At 47.9% G+C, this 22,745-nt stretch overlaps 1 protein-coding gene and 1 long non-coding RNA gene across 5 annotated transcripts in view; one reads left to right on the top strand and one right to left on the bottom strand.

Annotated features, from left to right (window-relative positions):
• Nucleotides 1–22,320, bottom strand: part of rasal2 (RAS protein activator like 2) — a 68,019-nt gene extending 45,699 nt beyond the window's left edge. For 2 of the 4 annotated variants that reach the window (XM_042213570.1, XM_042213568.1), the window contains exon 1: nucleotides 11,115–21,621. In XM_042213570.1, the coding sequence (XP_042069504.1) occupies nucleotides 11,115–11,607 (493 nt within the window). In that variant the 5' untranslated portion in view covers nucleotides 11,608–21,621. Of the gene's footprint in view, nucleotides 1–11,114; nucleotides 21,623–21,646 lie in introns of those variants that run through there. The other 2 variants (XM_005945785.3, XM_042213569.1) reach the window with 2 other exon arrangements.
• Nucleotides 9–1,431, top strand: LOC102291092. The gene is made up of 3 exons (XR_317259.3): nucleotides 9–75; nucleotides 286–387; nucleotides 603–1,431. It is a non-coding gene; the product is annotated as an uncharacterized LOC102291092 (long non-coding RNA).
• Nucleotides 22,321–22,745: the final 425 nt, after the last annotated feature.

Here is a 22,745-nt window from a genome sequence, read left to right as displayed (position 1 = left end):
CCCCAGCCGCTCCTCCCCCGCCTCCCCCTCCTCTCCGAAACGGGCACTCCTCCTCCGTCCCTCGCTCGTTTGCGGGTGAGTCCGTCTCCAGCAGGCGGTCGATGAAGCTGCTGCTGATTTCCTCTGATGATCTGATTAGAGCTGAATTCGTCTCCTCGCTGCTGTGTCCTCCTCCTGTCTCTCCCCTCTTCTCCTTTTATTTGTAAAGCCGTGTAAACGCACACGCAGCTGTTTGTATCACTCTGAGCTGTTTCCGTGTCCTGACTCTGTGTCGTCCTCCCGCAGATGATTTTGAGTCCAAGTACTCGTTCCATCCTCTGGACGACTTCCCTCCTCCGGACGAGTACAGACACTTCACCAAGATCTACCCGAGCAAGGCCAACAGAGGTACGACCTCGTGCACGTCTTTGTTTTCATTCGTCCGTTTATTCACGAAAATAACACAGAACAGGAAGTGACATTAGAACGACGAGTTCTGCTGAAACAGAAAGAGGTTCAGTGGATCCGTCACGTTTTATTATTTATTTATTATTATTACAAACAGAATCCGAGCAGACACAGGGGGAGCTCAGAAGTTTAACAAACATTTTTGTTTGTTTCAGTGATGCGAGGAGCTCCTCCCCTTCCTCCGGTCGGGAGGTGAACCAGGAAGATCACACCCTGGACCACACACACACAGAGACACACACACACACAGAGACACACACACACACACAGAGACACACACACACACACACACACACACACACACAGGCCGCTTTGTCTGTCAACCTGTAGCAGCAGGCAGGCCCAGTTGCTATAGCAGCCGGTAAACACGGACGCTTTCCTCCAATCATACTGCGGTGACATCACACTGCTGCTTTATCAAGATGGGACGGTCCAACAGGAAGTCAGGAGGTGAAACCAAAAAGAGAACAGAGAGGGGTGTGTCACCGAGACTGACCCAGGCTGCAGATAACGCACACAGATCAATACCAGCACACACTTCCTGTTCTGATCAGACGTGGAGGTCAGAGGTGAAAGGCTGCACTTTGACACCTAAAGGTTCAACTCCTCCTCAGATGTTGCACAAACTTAATTCAACTGTTTCCTGACTTAAATAAAGGTAATCGAATATATCACTTAACGAAGACACGGAACTCTTCAGATTACAAATGTTCTGAGAGACCTGTGCTTGCCCCGATGTTGATGTGACACACATATAATCAACTCTGTGCAGCTTTGCCGCAGTTCTGCAAAACGTGATTATGGAGGGAGAACATGCGTCCTCCTTACATCAGGGAAGCAGCACAAACCAGTGATGGAGAAGTAAACAAGAGAATATTTGTTATATTTGCATGATGATAAAATATTTGCTGCTCCAGCAGCTGTTCAGGCTTGATGGGAAGATTTGTTGGACATGCAGTCAGAGGGGTTTACCCTGTGCAGACCTGAGCTCCCCCCGTGTGGCGCCTCCTTCAGCAGCAGCACTCTGTGTGGCGTTATCAGCCTCTCGCATCACTGTGGAGGGAGTTGGCCCACTCTTCATTACAGCGCTGCTTCAGTTCATTGAGGTTTGCAGGTATTTGTTTATGCACAGCTCTCTGAAGCTTCACAGCATTAAAGTCAGGCCGAGGTCTGATTGCAGCAGCTTGGATCAGATCATTGTTCATGGTCAACTCAGAAAAACAAACCATCATCCCTCCACCACTGTGCTTAGAGTTGGTCTGAGGTCTTTGACATGCTGGTTTTGTGTGTTATGGACGAACGTCTGCACTTTGGTCTCATCTGTCACGTTTCCTGAAGCCGTGTGGTTCGATCAGCTTTGCAAAGCTAAGCTGTGAAGATTGTATCCCACCAGAAGGCTCCAGGGCTGCACACTGACAGATGCTCTGCTCTTATAGCAGAGATCAGTCAATGTGTTTGATCACGAGCACCTGGCTGACCCTCCTAAGTCCTATGGAAACAGTGAGGGTGGAGTTCTTCACGGGAGTGCAGAGATCCTGGTGAAAACTGATCACGTGATCGGATAAGACGAAGAAAGCAAAGCAGAAAATTCACAGGAATAAGAGCAGAATTTATTTTTGGCGTGCTGATGGGAAGAGGAGATTAAACGTGTTGCTGGAAGTCGATAAAATTAAAGTGAAGATAATTTAAAAAAGGTACGGCCAGCTCCTCCCCTTCCTGAGGAATCGCTCCAGCAGATGGAGCCGTGCGTTTGATTCGGCACACATTTACTCCAGAAGCTCCCATTTATCCGAGCTTGGGATCGGCACATGGAGGACACCGACCTGTGACCAGTGAGGTTGAACCATGCGGTCAACTAGCTGTGCACATCCCAACATGACAAGCATAACCGCCGCAGTCCTCTTCTGACAGAAGACCATAACGACTCTGAGCCGAGCGACAGCCGATCCACACACGGCATCGCAGTATCTCTCATTAGCCAACCTGCAGATAGCAGCGTTTGTCTGCTTGTGGCGCACAGTTGGAAACCGTGCTTTGGTATTTCTCTGCAGGCAGCTGTTCAGCCGTTAAACCCAGAGGAGCCATCGGCAGCTCTGAGGTGTTAAACAGGCTGCAGGGGAGCTTTTGTCCGAGGGAGGAAATTACAGCAATTAGCAGCCTGGACAGAGAAACAGCGTTTTTATAAAGCTGCCCTCCGTCCAGGCGGGAGGAGGAAAAAACCGTCAAGGTTGTGGACGTCTGCGGGGAGACGTTAAAGCTGCAAGTGTGAGAAATAAACGTGTTTTCATGATCGATGTGTGGACAAACTGAAGTATCTTTGAAAATGAAAGTTTCCAAAACTCGGATTTATGTAAATATATCATGACACCTCCTGGACACTAGGTGGCGATGGTGTTTCCACACCTAACCAATCACAGACAGAGCTGGAGTAATAAATGTCAATATAAACAAGGTGACAAATTTAAACTCTGGCCTGATGGTGGCGCTATGAGCTGAGGATCAGCAGAGTACTGAGAGTAACTGTAGTACTTTCACGTGGGAAACCTTCCTAATTTAACAACTTTACTTCGTGTACATGGACGTTGTGTAAAATTAAAGGTTCACTTGATAGTTTATGGCTGTAAGAGCTGCCGTGAGACTGACGTAATAAAACAAAGGGCTGTTAGAAATATCAGTGCGCTCATTTTGGGGAATTTACTACAGGATCTGTACACTAACACTTCCAGGGACGGGACATGAAGCCGCTGCGCTGTGTTGTGAGTTCAAGCTGTAAAAATGTGCCGGATGAGCCGAAGCTCGCTCTGCTGCAGGTCCTCCTGATGTCAGCGCTGCTCTCTGGAGAGGACGCAGACAGCACTCAGCTCAGCAGCACAGAAACGTCAACACGAGTCTGCTAACAGCTCCTCACGCCGCATACAGGGACGGTCTGGAGGTCATTTTTATGACATTTTACTTCAGCAGAAACTGAACTGTGCTGCAGCTCCTCGCTGCATTTAAACCTGCAAAAACAGCCGCGCGAGAGCAGCGAGCACAGTCCAAACAGGCCGACCGAGGCCCACCAACCAGCCACATCGCTGGCTGAAAACACTGATCGCCTGGTTAAAGTGAAGCTTTCTGCTGGGAAACTTTGGGTCCAGTTACTCGTGTGGATGCCACCTAAACACACGTACCAACCCCCAACCTCCCCCACCCACTCCGCTCGAGGGACACGGTGAAGTTCTGCTCTGCTGATCAGGGAAAGCTGCAGTTTTCCTGCTCAATCGTGTCGAGTTCATTTTATTTTATTGGTTTGTGGAAAATGAAATCAGCTAAATCTGATTCTCTCACATCTCATTATGTGTGAAGCTCCAGCCTGCTGGCCCCTCACACTGTTCCTGTTGCTGCTCTGATAATGAATAAATAGTCTGAGTCTCCAATCAATCATTAATCGATGTTTTTTTGTTATCGCTTGTACTCGACGCGTCCTGGCAGCGGCGACGGCGGCTCTTTGATGCTCAGCCTGAAGTGAAGGCGGCTGGTTTAATATTTAAACGTGCTGACTTCAGCTGTACTCTGCTGCATTTGCATCTGCAAAGCAGATTCTCTCTCTCTGCTGTCAATCATGGCGGCAGCCTGCACAGAGGGGGGCGGTCCGAAGGGGTCAAAGGTGAGCGGCAATGTCGCTTCCCATCACCCGAGGGAGCAGCAGAAGAGCTCCCGAAGGACTGAAGGAGGTTTGCTGTGTTCACACAGGCGCCGCAGCACACGTGGAAACGTCCGGTACGACGGCTTTGTTTAACCCACCGGTTCTTGTGATGTCACAAGATGCCGATGAGCGCAGCTGTCACATGTCCTGTGGGAGGAGTGGAAAGTATCCTGACCTCATTCAACTGTTCGGTGTCCACTAAGAGCCAGATTAGCTGGATTTTGATTTCAGTCGCAATTTTAGTTTCCAGCAGAAAACAAATTATTAAAAATAAAAAATCACTTTTCACCACAAAGATTTTTTTAATTTCCTGTCTTATAAATCAAGCGCACCCTCTGACACCTCCGTAAACACTCAAACTCAGTCGCTGGTCAGTTCAGCTCACAGCTAACGTTTCAGTAAAGTGTCAAATACTCGCTCTGATGAAGAAAAGCCCGGGCACGAGTCCATCACAGGTATCGGCCTCGCAAACGAGTGAACAGCAGATCAGAGATCGATAATCCTCAAAGGAGGTCCTGCAGACCTCGACAGGAGGAGGACTGCTCACAGTACGAGACACAGATGTGAGAACAGAAAAGAATAATCCATCAATATTTTCCAGTCTCTGATCCTAAAAATCACATTTGCTTTGATATTGGATGGCCGCTAACTTTCTGCTTCTTGATTCAGATCAAACTGAGGTTATTGTACTCGGCCCTGAAAATCTTAGAAATATGGTATCTAACCAGATTCTTACTCTGGATGGCATTACCTTGGCCTCCAGTAACGCTGTGAGGAACCTTGGAGTCATTTTTGACCAGGACATGTCCTTCAACGCACATATTAAACAAATATGTAAGACTGCTTTCTTCCATTTGTGCAACATCTCTAAAGTTAGAAATATCCTGTCTCAGAGTGACGCTGAAAAACTAGTTCATGCATTTATTACTTCCAGGCTGGACGACTGTAATTCATTATTATCAGGAAGTCCTAAAAACTCCCTGAAAAGCCTTCAGCTAATCCAAAATGCTGCAGCAAGAGTCCTGACAGGGACTAGAAAGAGAGAGCAGATTTCTCCTGTTTTGGCTTCCTGTTAAATCCAGAATTCAAAATCCTGCTCCTCACATACAAGGTCTTAAATAATCAGGCCCCATCTTATCTTAATGACCTTGTAGTACCATATCACCCTATTAGAGCACTTCGCTCTCGCTCTGCAGGCCTACTTGTTGTTCCTAGAGTATTTAAAAGTAGAATGGGAGGCAGAGCCTTCAGTTTTCAGGCCCCTCTTCTGTGGAACCAGCTTCCAGTTTGGATTCAGGAGACAGACACTATCTCTACTTTCAAGATTAGGCTTCAAACTTTCCTTTTTGCTAAAGCATATAGTTAGGGCTGGACCAGGTGACCCTGAATCCTCCCTTAGTTATGCTGCAATAGACGTAGGCTGCCGGGGGATTCCCATGATGCATTGAGTTTTTCCTTTCCAGTCACCTTTCTCACTCACTATGTGTTAACAGACCTCTCTGCATTGAATCATATCTGTTATTAACCTCTGTCTCTCTTCCACAGCATGTCTTTATCCTGTCTTCCTTCTCTCACCCCAACCAATCACAGCAGATGGCCCCGCCCCTCCCTGAGCCTGGTTCTGTTGGAGGTTTCTTCCTGTTAAAAGGGAGTTTTTCCTTCCCACTGTCGCCAAAGTGCTGCTCATAGGGGGTCACGTGATTGTTGGGCTTTTCTCTGTATCTACTGTACAATATAAAGCGCCTTGAGGTGACTGTTGTTGTGATTTGGCGCTATATAAATAAAATTGAACTGAATATTCAGCCGTCTGGTTAAAAAAAAAAAAAAAAAGGAAAAAAAAGCTTTCCCCTTAAAAAGGGTTTATCCTGCCAAACGCCTGTGGACCCGGAGCAGGACGGCGCCGTCACACAGTCCAGTCTGGACGGTTCTGGATGCAACACAAAACAACCTGTTTTCAGACGCATTCATGTGGGAGCCTCCACGTTCCCACCGCCGCTATTCGGAGCACTGAAAGGTTAATGAGCTCAGGGCTGCTTTTGTTACCCAGAAGCTTTTATTGTGGAGGGCCAATTTACATACAAAAGGAAGACACACACACACACACGTGTTGTTCTGTCAGTGTGAGGACCTTCACTTACATAACGCATCAGTTGGACCTTCAGTTTAGCTTTAAGGATGGAAGTGCTGTCTGAACTTCCTGTCCACACAGGGTCACATGATCACAAACCTCCTCCCTGAACCTGACCAGCGTTGACTCTGCCTCATCACACTTTTCTGTATCATGCCTTGATGTACTGGTTATGTTAGATAACGTTTGGTAAGAGACTGAGCTGAAAGACTGATAAAGAGTCTGTGGCGCTACAGTCTGTGCTCACGTGCACGAGGTCCAAACAGTGTTAGGCATAAAAACACCGGGTTAGGGTTGAAAAACGGAGAGTTAGGTGCAGCAGACCCAATAAGACTGCTTCATTTAATCTCTGGGAATGAGGACGAGCTGAGCTGGCTCTGAAGCCACACACACACGCACACACACACACACACACACACACACACACTGAGTATGCAGGAGCTGTCCTGGCCTCTGGCCTCAAACACACACACACACGGCTGATTAACTGGGTTTCTGTAGGACGCCGTGAGCCAGAACACCACCACACATATCCTGCCTCAGCCCCCCACACACACACACACACACACACACAGTTGGATTAATTAGACCCCACTTAGCAGTAGCTGTTCATTTTCACATGGAAACTGAGTGTGAGAACTGGGAGGGTGAATCAGGCTCTTTTCTCTGTGTGTGTGTGTGTGTGTGTGTGTGTGTGTGTGTGTGTGTGTGTGTGTGTGTGTGTGTGTGTGTGTGTGTGTGTGTGTGTGTGTTTACAGAAGTGAGAGCTCTGTGGTTTTGATTACCCAGCATGCTCTGGGCATGCTGGAAACTTTCACACTGTGTCTGTTTACAGCCGCTTCTGTTCACGCAGACACATTTACTGCAGTCCTGAAACTGTGTACAAATACTTCACTGTGCTCCACGCTGTACGGCTCTGTGTGCTCTTCATTACTGCTGAGTCACAGCAGAATCAAACAGTGACTTGAGGCTTTCTGCAGATTAAAGTTAAGCAACAGAAAGCAGAGGAAAGCCGATCTTTATTTATTTTTGTTAAAATGCTGAATTTTCTCACAGACTCTGGTCTGTTTGGGTTTCACTACTTCAAAGTCTCAGGCAGAACAAACTGACAGATCATAAAGTAGAGGGAAAAAGTTTTCACAATAAAGACCTGGGTTAGTTTCTTGTTTGCAGTCATGTCGTGTTGACTAACCCTGCTGGCACGGCTGGTGGGGCATCGCCGCTCTGAGCGACCACACGACGGTGTAGAAACCAGAAGCTCTGCGTGCTGAACCTGCCCGAGCGTTCACATGTTTTTAAGAAATACACCGAGCTGGCTGTACATCTGTGGGTGAACCACAGCAGGAACTAATACGCACACTTTTCTACAGCCTCCCGAGCATTGTAGGAGCTGTAGTTTATAGTTTGACACGAGACTGAAAGTAAAAGGAAGAACAGCCTGCACCAGGCTGCTGACCTGTGCAGGTGTGCCCCGCCTCTCGCCCTGTGACGGGCTCTAGGGCACGGCGACCCTGAAGAGTATATCTGGTGAACTGAAGTTTTGAGCCAGGGTCAGATTACCACTCATCACAACCGCATGTGGGACCGGCTCAGACCGGATTTTAAAACTGATTTTAGGCCAAGTTTTAAAACTCGTTCATGACTGATTTTACACTGGTTCCCAGTTTGAATCAAGACTGGTTTAAAACCTGCTCTGAAACTGAATTTGGACTGTAGCTTGGGCTTGTTTTAGGTCTAATTTAGCACTGCTTTGAAACTGGATTCAAACTTGATTTTGGGATTGAGTTAAGACTGGTTTTAAACCACTTACGGGCTTAAATGTTTTGGACTTTTTAGAAACGTTTTACGGTAGATTTGAGACTGGGATGGAGCAGGTGATGAGTAAAGAAACCTAAGCCCAAACCCAGGCTGTGGGGTCTGCTTTAAAACTAGTTCCACACTTGATTTCAGTTTAGTTTAGAACTGGTTTTAAACTTATTGCAGACCAGTTTCTGGGCATAGTATTGGACTGATTTTAGGAGCACTCTAAGGTTGCTTTGAGCCTCATGTCTGTAACCAGGTTAGGACTGGTTTTAAAGCTGGTCAGGACCTGATTAGAAAGAGTTCAGAGAGAATTGTTGTTAAGTTTTCGTCAGTACTGAGGTAAAAATCTGACAGTTTTCTGTACATCTGTGGGTAAAACCACAAGCAGGAACTTCTGATACCTAGTTCATGCTACAGTTCTACATTCCCCAAAGCATTATGGGAACTTGAGTTAATAATTTGAAGCAGGTTTAGAAGTAAAGCAAATGAGGCCTCTGCAGGCTGAGATGTGTGAAGCTTCTGAGCTCCCACCAGTGCTCCCAGCACATCAGCAGCTTCTGTTTCTGACTCTGCTCTCACACCAGTTTCCCATAAACCACCAGCTCAGACAGATTAAATTAAATCTTTTTCTACATCCCTGATCAGCTCTCCTCCTCCTCCTCCTCCTCCTCCTCCTCGATGCTGTGTTCAAATTTCCGGCGAGGCTGAACGCTCCGATGAACGTGGCATGCCAGGGACGCTGGGAGCTCACAGATAACACGCATCATCTCCGTTTCAGGATGATGGATGACGACAGAAATATATGCGTCTATCAAACAGGTCGGACTCTGGCGAAGCAGAGACACGATGCCCAAAGGCACACGTTAATCTGACACGGTCACCAGAACGGTGTACCACAACAGATCCCATTTCCCTCATAACACAAGCTTTCAGTGAGAGAGAGGTCAGAGGTCAGAGACAGGAGGTGGAATAAAATCTGTGATAAGGAACCTCTGGAGTCAGAAAATATTCGAGTTCACACATCGATACTATGAGAAGGTCCCAACCCTGAATCCTTTTATCAGTAAGCTCACAGGAACATGTATGTGCATGTCTTTAAGCTCACGGTGAACTCAGATCAGCTGCTTTGTGTTTTTTACATCACGTGTTTTGAGCAGCGTTTCAGTCCCTCATGCGCCTGAGCATGAAATATTTACTCTGCATGTGCAGTCTGTGAAACGTGCAGCATCTGATTTAAAAGGACAGCCTGAGCTCTGATGGTAAACAAGAGCCGGCGAGGTGAGGAGATCCGGCACGCTGCCAAAGATCCAAACCTGCACAGCAGTAAGGAGACGAAGGATAAAGCAGACCCGGTTCTGCTCGGTGCACCTGTGCACAGGTTAGCACGACTTTCATCACTTCCTGGTTTCATTCGCCCTGAAATTATTTATAATTCAGGCCCGAACAAACTGGACTCCAGGACTGCTTCACACTTGGCTGGTTTAAATCTTGAATTTGGACTGAGATGGATTTTTGCAATGACTCGTTTCTGATTGCATAAAACTGATTTCAGAATCGGGTCTGTTTTTTCCCTCATGTTCAAAAGCTTCTTCTGCGTACATACATGGGTATTTTATTGTGTTTTCTGAATTTCTACAGACTTTGTCATTCAAAGATCTCCGTGGCTCTGATATCAGCCAAAGAAATAATTAATTCAGACAATTATTCATATTCAGAGGAGCTGTGTTGGAGAGCTAATGGGACTTGATGCAGCAGCGAGTTCTGCATGAAAACACACATTTATTATCTGCAGGCTCTAAATGTTTCCTCACGTGAGGTTGTAGTGGAAACTGCAATTAGCATGACTTAACCTTCAGACTGGCTGCCTGTCTGAGCTTTACACACTCTGCATGAATGTAAATGTTTGGTGAAGCAGCTGCAGACAGATTCCAGCCTTCAATCAGGAGCAGGAGGAGGAGGAGGAGGAGGAAACCTCTCTGAGAGCACAAAGGACAGCCGAGGTTTTCCTCCCTCAGAGTAGAATGAAGCTGCAGGGGCCACAGGAGAGAAACATCACTCTGCTTTAACTTCACCATGTGGGAATTTTTGTATCATCGTCATAATAATAGTTCAGGTCAGTTTCTGAGGCAGTGATCTAGTGGAAGTAAATGAGGAGGTAATTATACCTTATTGATAACACAGACTGGTTGAACTGCATTTTAATGTTTCGCTCTACCTTATTCACACAAATGATGCTAATGCTTTTTATAGACCTGCGTGATCCAGCTAAATCGAACTGCTCTTAATTTAATTTGACCGCTGAGATTTTCACGGCCAGAGCGACATTACAACGTTCAAGAAAAAGAAAACAGACAAACAAACAAATTATGCTGAATGTGTTGGATGTGGTGCATCACAGATACCTGCTAATTAATGCTAATTAATGCCCAAATAAAATCGTAGAACCCTGCAGACCTTAGTGACGGTCTAAGTGCAGTAACCTCACAGCAGCCACATAACTGGTCAGATGATGTCATTAAAAAAGCTCTGAAAGGCTCCAAAAGCACAAGCATGGCCCAGAGGTCCAGCTCAGGGCCTCCAACTAGCTGTGGTGAAGCCTAGTGGACAGCTAGCAGCTACACCCGCCTGCGTCTCCATCCACCTGCCAGGGAGAGAGGCCATCCCCCTAAGAATGCAAAACTTTGATCCCAAAAAACAAACCAACTCTGAGCACATTGAAGCGAACACACCAACGGACTGCTCTTTAACATTCAGGTAAGGATTTAAAACTCTGTTTCCCCCCGAACGAGGTTCCTGTTTATTCTGAAAGTTCTGCTGTTTGAGAGAAAACCACCCGGGAAGACTTGTGGAGAATTCTGGGGGATTCCCTTTAGAGAATAATTCAGGCTAGTTCCTGGTGTCTATTTGTGTTGGCGTCAAACCTTCTGAGCCGGAGGCAACACAACTGTCTTCTCTTCATCTCATCGTGCTTTTAATATGTTAAGTGAAAATGAAGCTGTTAAAAAGAAAACTTTTTAACAAAGGACACAAGCATGACGTAGACACCCCTACCGTCCTCTCCTCCTTCATCTTCGCTGCCTCCGCCTTCTTCCCTCAGGACTTTGCCAATCCTTCGAGACAGCGAGCTGAAGAAGCTGCTGACGGATGGCGTGCTCCTCTCGGCGACTGATTCTACCTTCCTGAGCGGTTCCCTATTGTTGTCGTTGTTGGCGCCGGGCTCGGACATCGACCGGAGAAAGATCCTCTGCAGGGCGCCGGGCTCCCCGCTACGTTTTTTCGGGTTTGGGAGGGTGCCGAACCTCGGCAGGCTGAGCAGTCGCCGGTGAGAAGGCTCCATGGTTTGTGCTTTGCCCTCGGGAGTGGACGTACCGGCCGACCTCGGCGCCTGGCGAGCAGACGTCTCCCATTTGTATTTGTCCAATAGCTGCTCAGAAGCTGGTGGGGTGTTGGTTCTCCGCCAGGGCCTCCTGTAAAAGTGCCAGTGGTACAAGGTCCCCTGGATTAGACCCTCACCAATCAAAGGGTGGGCGTCACTTCCACTCATAGTCTAGCACACGCAAGCTTCCTCCAGGCAGCAACGAGCAGATGGAGGCCCCCAAAATGGCCGTCACTGCTGGCTCGCCGACAGCTGTGCTGTGACACGGACACACGACCCCGGCGGGTCGGACGGATGAGGATTCGTCAGGTTGTCCTCATGTGCATGCCGAGCTGGAGCTGCCGTTCGCTCGCTTTCTGTGGGCTGACGTTCGTCTTCCTGGGAGGAAGTCAAGAGCCAGAGAAAGACCGAGGCCAGCCAATCAGGGCTGAGCAAAGGCAAAGCAGCAGACTGTGGTTTCCCCTGTGAAGACTACAGCGTCGAGCATCAGCTTCTCCTTTTTCTGATCAGTTTCCTGGTTTGGTTCTTATTCAGCAGCAACGACGATGACGATGACGCAGAGCTCTCGTAATGAATCATATGGATGGATTTAGATCTGTAGACTTGCTGCAGTTTGCAAACAGCCTAAATTTTGCTCCAAAATAGGCGGGAAATCCCCCTTTCATACTTCCCACATTGGCGATTTATGCACTTTGCGAGGGACCAGGATGGGTTGTAGTCTGTGGTGTAGGGTGGGCAGCTGGAAATAGTAGGTGGATGGAAAGAAAAAGGGTTTCGGTAGCTGAAAAGTAACCCACAGAGTGCCACATTCAGTCAGTGATATCCTCTAATATTTATAATACCTATTTCCATTCATTCTACACGTAGCAGCAGAGAATGATCTGAAGAATAGGAGGCAAGATCTGTACGTTTACTATCTATGAAAGAAACACAGGCCAGAACACAATCTGGACGCGCTGATACAGAAACATTTAACCGGTATAGTTGAGTGTAATTTAGTCAAGCTCTTACCCACATTCAGGCCAGTCATTCTCTGTTTAATGGGTTCAATTTCTGAGCTCTCAGGCCTCCATACATGTTGTGAGCCCTAAATATTCATGAGGACTGAAGAATGTCCCCCCCGCCCCCCGAGGCCTCTGTGACCAGAGAGGAAACAGGAGCAGAGTCCCAGAGAGCAGGGAGGAGCTCTGAGGACACTTTATTCAAGCCCCGCTGATAGAGAAGCTTTGAAGCAGCAGAAGCGAGATAGAAAAATCCCCGCAGCTCACTCCGCGAGTTTCATAATATGGAAATGAGGAGGTTTGTTGTCGTTGTTGTTCAGGCTGCAGGTTACATGTGAGAGCGTTCAGTCCTCCACGTGGAGCTGGAGGTTCACCTGCAGCAGGCCAAACGTGGCCAAGATACAAGCTGAGGGCGATCTCAGGCTGTAAACAACCCCCGAATACATATCATCACACACTTTGTGACAGTAAAAAAAACAAATATCAACCAGCTCTCCAACAAGCTCCTCCCCCCAGTGGCCGGACTGGAAGTGGACTCCATCTCCACTGTTGTGGAACGAAGCTTGTGATGATAGTTTTCACCTCATGGCTCATGAACCAGTTCTCCACCTATGGCAGGTTCTGGTCAGAGTGACCGTTCAGGTCACAGGAACAGGAGGACCATTCCTGTCTGCGACGCGTAGATCTACTGCAGCCCAACGCGGAGGAGGAGGAGTCTGTGGGACCCGCAACAATGACCAGACCAGGCCACCGGTCGGCTTGGTCTCATAAAAGTCGTCCCTGATCGTGGACGCAAATTGACCTGTTTTTATGAGATGGTCAGTGCGGCTTTGTAACAGGAAGTACATTTCCTGCGCAGAGTTTTTGGCGAGCACGCAGTACCAAGAAAACGGCGCTTTGGGAGAAGTTTTAACTTTTTAGAATGTAAACCCAAAAAGTCGCTCTAAATAGTTTTAATGATTATTACTAACATATTTTAATAATGCCAACATTTTCAAAATAATACAAAATAAATAGAAACTTCTGACACATTTAAGAATCAAAATGTGGTCTGTGAGCAGCAAAACCCCAACATCTCCAGCCTCTGAGAATATTCATTTTGTGTAAATGGGTACAAACAGAGAGCGGACGGATGAACGATCATGTTCAGAGTCCCTGACTAGTTACAAACTGCCGTGAGACTGCGTTACAGAAAACAGAGCTGAGCTCCTGGAGGATCCAAACATGTGCTCCTCGTGGCCCTGATGCAGTTAGGAAAAAGGATCAAACTCTCTCCAACTCTCAGATCAACCTTCTTCTTCTTGGGACTTTAAAGGCACGCCGCCCTGGCTGACCCACATATCAGCCCTGATTGGATAATGAAGCGACGCTGCATGTAGGTCAGAGTTAAGACTCGGGGAGGTTAAGCGGACTCAGAGGGAAGCAAGTCCTCCTCGAGCCAGCGGCGACTGACCGAGTCTGAGGCCAGAGGTCAACATCAGGACGAGCAGTTCCTCTTCCACGTCAGTTTAAGCACATGTTCACGCCAAGTCTAAGCAGCTAAACGCACAACTACAAACACTTCCTTTAGAAATTTAAAAATGAGAGCACGGGCGCTGCTACAGCTCACCCGACTGATCAGGCAAACGAAAGCTATCATGTCCACCCGAGGTCGTTTCATTCCTTCATACTTGTCCCTGCTTTCCGATCTACACTGTGCTGTCCAAAAAAGGCCAAATGCAAAAAACAAATCTTACAAATAATGAAAGCTCCTCTTAAGAAGCTGTGGACAGATTTCTATGGATGGAATCAGGATAAACTTCCAATAAGATCGAAGGAATGGGACATTTTAGACCGAAACCGGCTCGCTAACGTCAAACATCATAAATACCTCAGACAACATTACAAATCTAAATTACAATTTCCAGGAGTGGATCGCCAGTTCAGAAGCCACGCATGCTTTGAGTCCTTTGCTTCGTCTGAAAAGTCGCCCAAAAGCCATCAAGCAGCAAAGAGAACATCAAGGCTCAGGCAGGTCTCATTTCACCTGTATTCAGATACCAGCCCCGATTCTAACCGCTCACTCTGACTGAACCGGACTGATGCTTCTCCCCAATTTCCTGAGTTTAAAGGCCAAACAGGAAGTCCTACAAACATTTATGCTCCTCCAGAGAAAGGAAACAAAACAGGAAGAGAGGAGACAAACAGGAAGTCAGGTGGAAGCCAGCAGTGACACGGAAGACGTGGATTAAAACTTCTCTGGTGAGTGTTCTGGTATAATTTAGTCTTATTGCATTAAAATGAATCAGTGTTATGAAAACTTCTGCACAAAATCAGAGTGGATCAGAAGCGCAAATTGATCCGTGATCGATTGTCAGATTCAGCGACAGAAACCTCTCACTGACTGCAGACTCAGCTCAGCCTTAGTTCGGTCGTTTTTCCTCATTGACAGACTCGACTGCTCACTTTCTCTCATTCTTCATTAATGTGTCTGCATTCATTCAAGACGTGATGCAGAAATCTTCCAGGCCCACATGTTTACACATAAAACTGCTGCAAAGTGAGCAGAACAGGCTGCAGGACTGACCCGGGGCAGCAGCTTAAAGTTGCTGGTGCCTTCATCAGGCACCACTTTGTTCACTTTTCATCTCCGTCCTGCAGGAAGCCAGGAGAAGAGCTGGCAGCGGCAGCAGCCTCCAGCTAAAAATAACTCGCAGCCATAAAGAGAGCTGTAAATCAGCAGCTGATAGCACCAAAGCCACTCGGAGCTCAGGAATCCAGGCTGGAGTCTCAGCTGGAGGCCGGCGGGCTGGCCCTCGACGGTCTGAGGACGGAGCACGCTTCCAGAAAACAGGAAGTTCAAGATCAGCGGCTGGATGTGAGGAGGCCGCATAAAACACTCCAAAAACATCATCTGAAAGGAGCCGAAGCAGCTCCAGATTTTAGCCTGTGACAGCAGTGGCACGGTAGATCAACACAGCGGTCTGTGACACCACCACACGCCGCCTTCCCATCATTCACACATACTTCAGATTAGCTAAAACCCAGAGGGGCCCATCCAACGTTTTACAAAGTCACAAGTTCATTTGGAGAAATCAATCAAATGATTCTTCCAGGAGCATATTAAAATAAAAGCCTCTGATGGATAAACTACTTATTTCCAAATTAATCGGCAGGTGACTGAAAGCCACAGCGGCTAACACACCGACCCCGAGGCATTGAAGTCAACTTCTAATCCGAGTTTGAAGCTAAACAGAGCTGAAAATATCTACGTTAGAGCCTCGTGAAGCGACAAACAGGAAGCGAGTCGGCTGATGTTCTCGAGGTCAAGTTAACTTTGAGCGGCTTAATCGCCCAAACACTCAGGTGTTGATTTAAACTACAAACAAGGTGTCTGATTGGTTGTTTGGCGGCGTGAGCGTCCTCCTCAGACAGCAGCAGCGTTTGGTGCTCAGACGATTGACTAATCCAATTTTCATCCACAACTCAGGCTTTAATCTGCAGCCACTCTGACACAGTGATCCACTTCTGCTCTCCGCTCACAGCTTTCAGGGCAGCAGACGTCCTCTGAAGTAATCTGATTACTTCCTGCTGAAGGCAGGAGCCTGCTATCATGTGACACATAAACAGGAAAGCTGGTTTCCCCTCATTAACGTCTGAAAAGGGAAGAAAAATATGAAGCATCTGGAAAGTTCACCTGTCAGTCAAAGAGGCCACACCCCTATTTTTGTAAACTTTAAGCCCTAATACAATTGAATCAGGTGTGTTATAAAAACCTGACCCCACAGTTATAATGAGGTAGATAAATTAGCTACAGAGACCAAAACTGCTGCGACTGACCCACTAAAACCCTTTAACTCACTGCAGTCCACAGTCCACTGACAACAGCATCTTTTACCTCGAGGTAAAAAAAAAAAATTGCTGGTTTACTTTCTGTGACTTTTGCATTTTTATTGGTCAGTTTAGATCCCAAACAAACAGTGAAAACATTCAGGTCCAAGACTACTAACCATAATCATTCAAGGAGGCAGACAAACAGCTTGTGTGTTATGAGATGTAAAATCATAGATTTTGTGAATGGAGTCTGGTAGAGTGTAAGAGCTAAATGTAAAGTATATAAAACACGCAGACATAAGAGAGGGTTTCATTGTAAAGGTATAGGATGAACGATCGTTTTATTTCATTTGACATCTATAAATAACAGACAAATCTTTTTATTCACGGTTTCTTTCTCCTGAATCTAAAACAAACACTGATTACCACCGCACTGGTTTCCCTTCACATCAGACAAATAAAAACACACATCCAGCGCTTTGTGATTACGCCGAGTGCGTGTCGTCCCCGAGGATCCTCCGGTGCTTTTCCCACCCTGCCCTGAAATAGACAGCAGCTTTTTTTGGTCCAGAGAAGCAGGACTGCTCCTGTTTTGTTTCAGAGAGGAAATCCTGCCTCACCGCCCCCATCCTGAAAACAGCCAGGCCTGTGAGGAACTTTCCATTTCCTGCTCCCATCGGCCTCCATTGTCCTGCAGACCACCGCTCAGACCTGAACCCATTCCCCGACACTGATGAACCACACCGCCACTCAGACACGCAGACTCTGGGCAGAGATTCCCTGAATATCCGCGAAGATCAATCCGACTCTTAGAAAATATGTTTACATGCGTCTCAGTTTGAAGAGCAAACGACCGCGTCTTCCATTCCTGCCCCGGAGCCTCCACGTCAAACACGAAGCACTTCAAACACACGCCAGTGGATCACATCCATCGTTCAGTCCTCACCAACTCATCATCAAAAGGTCAGGCACGGACACGCCCACGCCAAGCGCTGAGGCGAGCCCCGCGGTTGGATCCTGCGTTTGGGATCCGGCTCTAAATCTCGTCCCGTCTGTTTACGCACACACACAAAAGATCCAGGATTTTCTCAGCCGTCACAAACGACACACACTCATACAGAAGATCGAGCTGTTCCCTGAACTAACCGCTTATTTCCAGCCAGATTTCTCACGTGGTGCAACCGACCGAGTCTGTGCACAACCCTGGAGACTGCTCACAGACTGCTTCGCCGCTTTCTCTCCAGCTTCTTCCTGCTTCTAAAAGTTTCTTTGATTCGTGCAGACAGCTCCAGCTCAGGAGGAATCAGAAAATTGAAGTATTTCAATGCGAGTTTGAAACGCTGACAGAAACCATCATATTGTTAAATAATCAGCTCGTGTGGCTCTGTATCCATGTTCAGGCAGATGGATTTTATTCCACTTCACATCTGAAGGAATCTGATAAAAGCTGGAAACAACCATCACCTTATTTTTCTCAAACTTTGATTGCATTTCAGTAAAACAACCACAGCTGATGTGCCGGCTCGTCTTTCCTGCACATCTGTCCCATCAGTAAACCTTTTTTCTGGACCTAAACATCCTGTTTTCCAAGATAAGATCTTCTATATTTATCCCAAAAGTTGGGAAAGCACCCACTCACGACAGCTTTACGCTTTTTACAGAACAGACTCGGCCAAAGAAAACATCCGTTTCTGCTCGTTTCTCACGTGCAGCCTCAGAGGAACGTGACGTCCCGTCAGTCCCGCAGGAAGCTCAGGTGTGAATGGGCTCACCGGCAGCAAACTCCCAGAATCCCCGTCCAATATGGAGGCTGAGAACCTCAGTGGGGCTTCAACATGACAGCAGGAGGAGGGAAACCTTCGGAGTGCGAGTCTGCTGTCCAGACACCTAAAAACATCATCGTTTCTTCTCCGGATAAATCCTCGGAGCGGCCTGACGATTAATCCGTGACGGGATGAAATGACACAACACGTTCTCGTGTTAACTCCTGACACTCTCAGCCGGTGGGCTGGAGGAGGAGGAGGCTCTGCGATGTGTTTAAGCGTCTGTCTGCGGTCAGCTTTAATAGGCTTACGTACAGCAGCCTTTCTCTGGATAATGCACTCTGTCGATGCTTTCAGAGAGACGCTGGATCCAAACAGCGGCAGGAGGAAGCTTCACCTGCAGTTTGATCAACGTCTCACATCGATCGCTCTCTCGTAGTGTAGTGTCGTACGTCCATCGGGGCAGAACGCCCACCACAAATAAAGTTATTGCAACACAACGTAACACACACGGACTCACAAACACAGACACACTCTCTGCTTTCAGGATCGGGCAGGCTGGACTCTTGGGCCCAGAGGAGACTGTACACAGGCCAGAGGGTGGATCACTGAGGTATCACCTCACACCTGGTTAGCTCAGAAAGGAAGGAACCTTATAGGTCACATGATGTCATTAAAATGCTCCAACAGCACCAACATGGTACAGGGGTGACAGCTAGGAGCTAGCAGCTACAGCCGCCTGAGTCGCCATCCACCTGTCGGTCAAAGAGGCCACACCCCCTAATCATGCTAACTTTAAACAGGCTTTAAAAAGACGTTTGTTTCTGCTGTAAAGGTGCACATTTTAACACAGGCATCTGTGGGACAGACTCACAGCTGGAGCCTCCAGTGGACGTTAAGAGGAAGTGCAGGTTTTGGTATTCTTTGATTAGAAATTCCAGCGCTAACCTCCTCCCGTCTGAGCGGGAAGCTGCTACAGCGTCTCAGCAGCACAAACTCAACACAGTCTGACACGAGGCCCCGGCCTGCTCTGTAAATACACCGGCAGGGTGGAGGAGACCCCACCCTCTGATGTAACGTGAATGCAGCAGAAAAACACAAACGACCCGCCGCTGCATTTTTCTGCAGTGAGGTGGTCCTGAAGGCAGCACGGCGGCAGCCATTGTTGAATCTATTTGAGGAATGCGAGCCGCGGAGGGCAGCGAGGACCCGATGCCAGAGCCGGAGTCCTGCCCGGTGAGATCACCGGCACAAACTGGCTGCTGACATCACACCCTGCCAACAGCGGGAGGGTGGAGGAGGTGGAGGAGGAAGAGCAAACATCCTGATGCAGCCTCGCAGCTACAGATAGCAGCGCTGCATTCAGGCCTGTGTGAGCGTGCACATCTACGTTCAAAATAAACCGAGTTAATCACGCTCAGGCTCATGAACATATGTGATGGGTCATAGCAGCCGTCAATGCTCCACCCTGTTGGTTCACAGGACGTCACCACCACTTCAGCCTCACTCATCCACTTTATTCCCAGTTTCGGATGAGTTCATGGGCCGCCGGAGCCTTTAGGTCTAAAGTGACAAACACGACTTTATTCTTACATTAACATCGAGAAACTCTGAGTTCAGTTTGAGACTGAATGAATTTAGAAGTTTTAAACTTTATAACTGGGATCATTAAGGTGATTAAAGGCAGTCAGACTATTCTTCAGTGTTTTCACTCTGTGCTGGTTTTGTCTTTCAACACTTTGGTTTTTAAGTTTTGCACCTTATTATTATTAATTTGTGCATCTGTCTGGTAGTTCTTGACTTTGTTTTTTGTGGCTTTCTTTGCTTACATCCCTTTGTGATCATTTTGTTCCATTTTTAGCGTCATGTTGTGTGATTTAGAGTCGTGTTTCATTGTTTGGTGGCCAGTTTGAGCCTCTTTGTGGTTGTTTGTGTTTCTTTTATCATTGTGTCTCTTTTTTTGTTCATTTTGAGTGTTTAAGAAATGACTTTCCACGTGTTCGTGGTCATTTGGAGCCTCTTTCCAGTTACTTTACGTCTCATTCTGAACACTTTGCTGCTCTGAATGTCTTTTGGTTATTTTGAGTGTTTTGGATGACTCTGACTTTCCATTCTGAATCTAAAAGGAGATTTGAAAGGAGAAAAACACTCAAATTCGCCCTCTGATGTCACATTAAGCAACATGATCCAGTCTCTTCTGCTCATCCTTATCAGGGTCGGGTCCAAACTCAGAGCAGCGACTCAGACGCCCATTTCTCCCATGTTTTCAGGATCCTTTGAAAGTATCAACATCACCTGCAGGCTGTGTCGCTCAGGTGAATTTAAATAAACACAGAAGAGTTTCTGTAATTCACTGCAGCCATCAGTGATTACTCAGTGCATTCTCAGTCCTCGCCAACGCCGCCGCCGCCATGTGACCGCCTGTCCTGGAAAACTGTTCGGTCTCACAGAGCTCTGAAGCTTTTATTTTAGGAAGTGAAGCAGCAGCAGTCCTGCAGGGAAACATGAGACAGCAGCTGCAGCACCGGCCTCTCGTGTGAAGTCCGCGCAGAAAAACTGAGTCATGTTACCGTTTTCTGCCTCACAGGACGCCGCTGTGAGTCACAGCCCCACACGGCCCCATGTGACTGCGAATAAGACGTCTCCTTACAGTTTCAGCGACCTCTGACCTTTCTGTCAGCTTCTCGTTCGCTACACACTGGAAGCTGGAAACTTGTGGCTGTATTCATGTGGCTTTATTGTGGGTGTCTGAGGTTTGTTCGCTTTAAAACAGTAACATCAGCGACTCCACCTGTGAATAAAACTCAACACGCCGGATAAACTCAGCGCTCAGGACTAACGCCACTGTTTGCACTTCCTTTCTCATCACTTTACGTCTCATTCTAAAGATCTGGACACTTTAGACTTTGGTCATGTTTTGATTATTATGAGATTTAAGCGTTTCTGAAGTTATCTCACATCCTTATTGGTTCATTTTGCGTCTCTTTTTGGTCACTTGGACTTGTTTTGTTTTTTGTGGGCTTTTGTGGTGTTTTTGCATCGCGTTGTGAACACTCTTGTTTTGTGGCATTTGTATGGTTACTTTGAATGTTTTGGGACGTTTCTGTGGTTTTGAGCCGCTTCCTGAATACAGGCAGGACTGTGTGACCCTAATCTAATCTGAGAGGTTCCCCGACGATTCAGATTACTGAGGTCAGCTGGTTTGAGTGCAGATTAAGAGCAGTGTTGTTGCTTTATTTTGACAAACTAAACTCAGTGAGACCTTTTCTGCTTCAGCTGCGATTAAACGCTGCAGTGCTTCCTGTAAGGACAGTCTGTCTCAGGAGGTCTAAGCTTTAAACCCTGAACCTTCAGAGAACAAGAAAGTTTTAAGGGATTATTAAGAGGGTAAGGGAACCAGAGCAGTTTAAGAGTCTGGCCCCAGGAACCCTTCTCAAGGAGGCTGAGTCGAAACCTCACGGAGCTGCAGCTCCCGGTCCCCCCGGTGGCCTCCATGACCTCGGCCTGGGCTCTAGGCGGATACCTGGCTATCCGAAAGGTGGCCGGTGCCCTCTCTACCTGCTGACCCCGGCCCCGAGACCCGCCCGGCCGCCGGGTCTCGGTCCTGCCCCCCCAGTGTGTTCTTCTTACCGTAGACACGGAGCCAGCCCTGCTGCTGTGACACAGCGTCCCCCAGGATCCGGTCCACCAGCGGATCCAGGAGGCTCAGCCCGCCGCGCAGAGAATCCACGTCGCCTGGAAGCGAGTCCGTCTCCATGTCCGAAAGCAGAGAAAAAAACTTGCTGTGGCTTCAAGTGTCCCTCCACAAGTGTGAGACAGTCCCGGAGCGGCGAGTCCAAGTGTCCACGCGCGGAGAGGAAGCGGAAAAAGTGTCGGGAGGATCCGTTACGGGACAGTTTGGTCGCTTTCACCGCCCAGCTGCTCCCTGTTAGCCGTTAGCTCGGGTCCGGCTGCCCGGCTGGCTCTCCCTCATTGTTCCGCTTCTCGGCGTAGCTGAAGGGGCAAACTTCCTCCAAACCAGCGTCCAGGTGAGACCGGGAGCCCCCTACCTCTGTCCCCGAGAAAAGTCCACACAGAGGCAGCCGTTAGGTCCGCGAAAGCCGCTGGAAGACACCGAGAGTCACGCGGTGGTCTCTGTGCCTCCGGCGGGCTGCCCCTCTCTGCCGCTGCCGCTGCTCACAGTCCACCTCACGGGGACGGGCACGAGCCTGACCGGGCGCGCTCCTGCCAGGAGAGTCAGGAGCGCGCAGGGACGTCTGGCTGACGGGATGTTTCCCTGAACCTGACCACGTGACACGAGTCAGTATTACCAGGTTCTAATGAGCCCGGAGGATCTTCTGCATCCGCACTGAGGTCCGGCTGTATAAGAGCTCGGCCTCAGCCCACAGACACGCAACGTGACGACACAAAAGACCGCGTAGGTGGTGCAAAGTAACCCCACAGACACGCAAACGACCGAAAACACCCGAAAAGAAACCCAACCCGACTGCAAGCTGTAATAAACATCCACAAAAACACTCACATTACAAACATGCACACAACAAGTGACAAGATGACCTGCAAAACAAGTCCAGTGACCCACTGAGACAAAGACTCAGAACAAAAGGACATTTATTCAATAACTTTAAAAATGCCACCAAACTAACAAACAAGCCCGAAACGAGTCCAGAGAGCCCGGGTGATCAAAAAAGGGCCTCAAAACAGATCCACGAGATCAGAGAGACACGTC

The sequence above is a fragment of the Haplochromis burtoni genome, unplaced genomic scaffold, assembly GCF_018398535.1.
Source record: "Haplochromis burtoni strain Fernald_Lab_line unplaced genomic scaffold, NCSU_Asbu1 Contig_455, whole genome shotgun sequence".
Classification (NCBI taxonomy): Eukaryota; Metazoa; Chordata; class Actinopteri; order Cichliformes; family Cichlidae; genus Haplochromis; species Haplochromis burtoni.
This window is presented reverse-complemented; position numbering and strand designations above follow the sequence as displayed.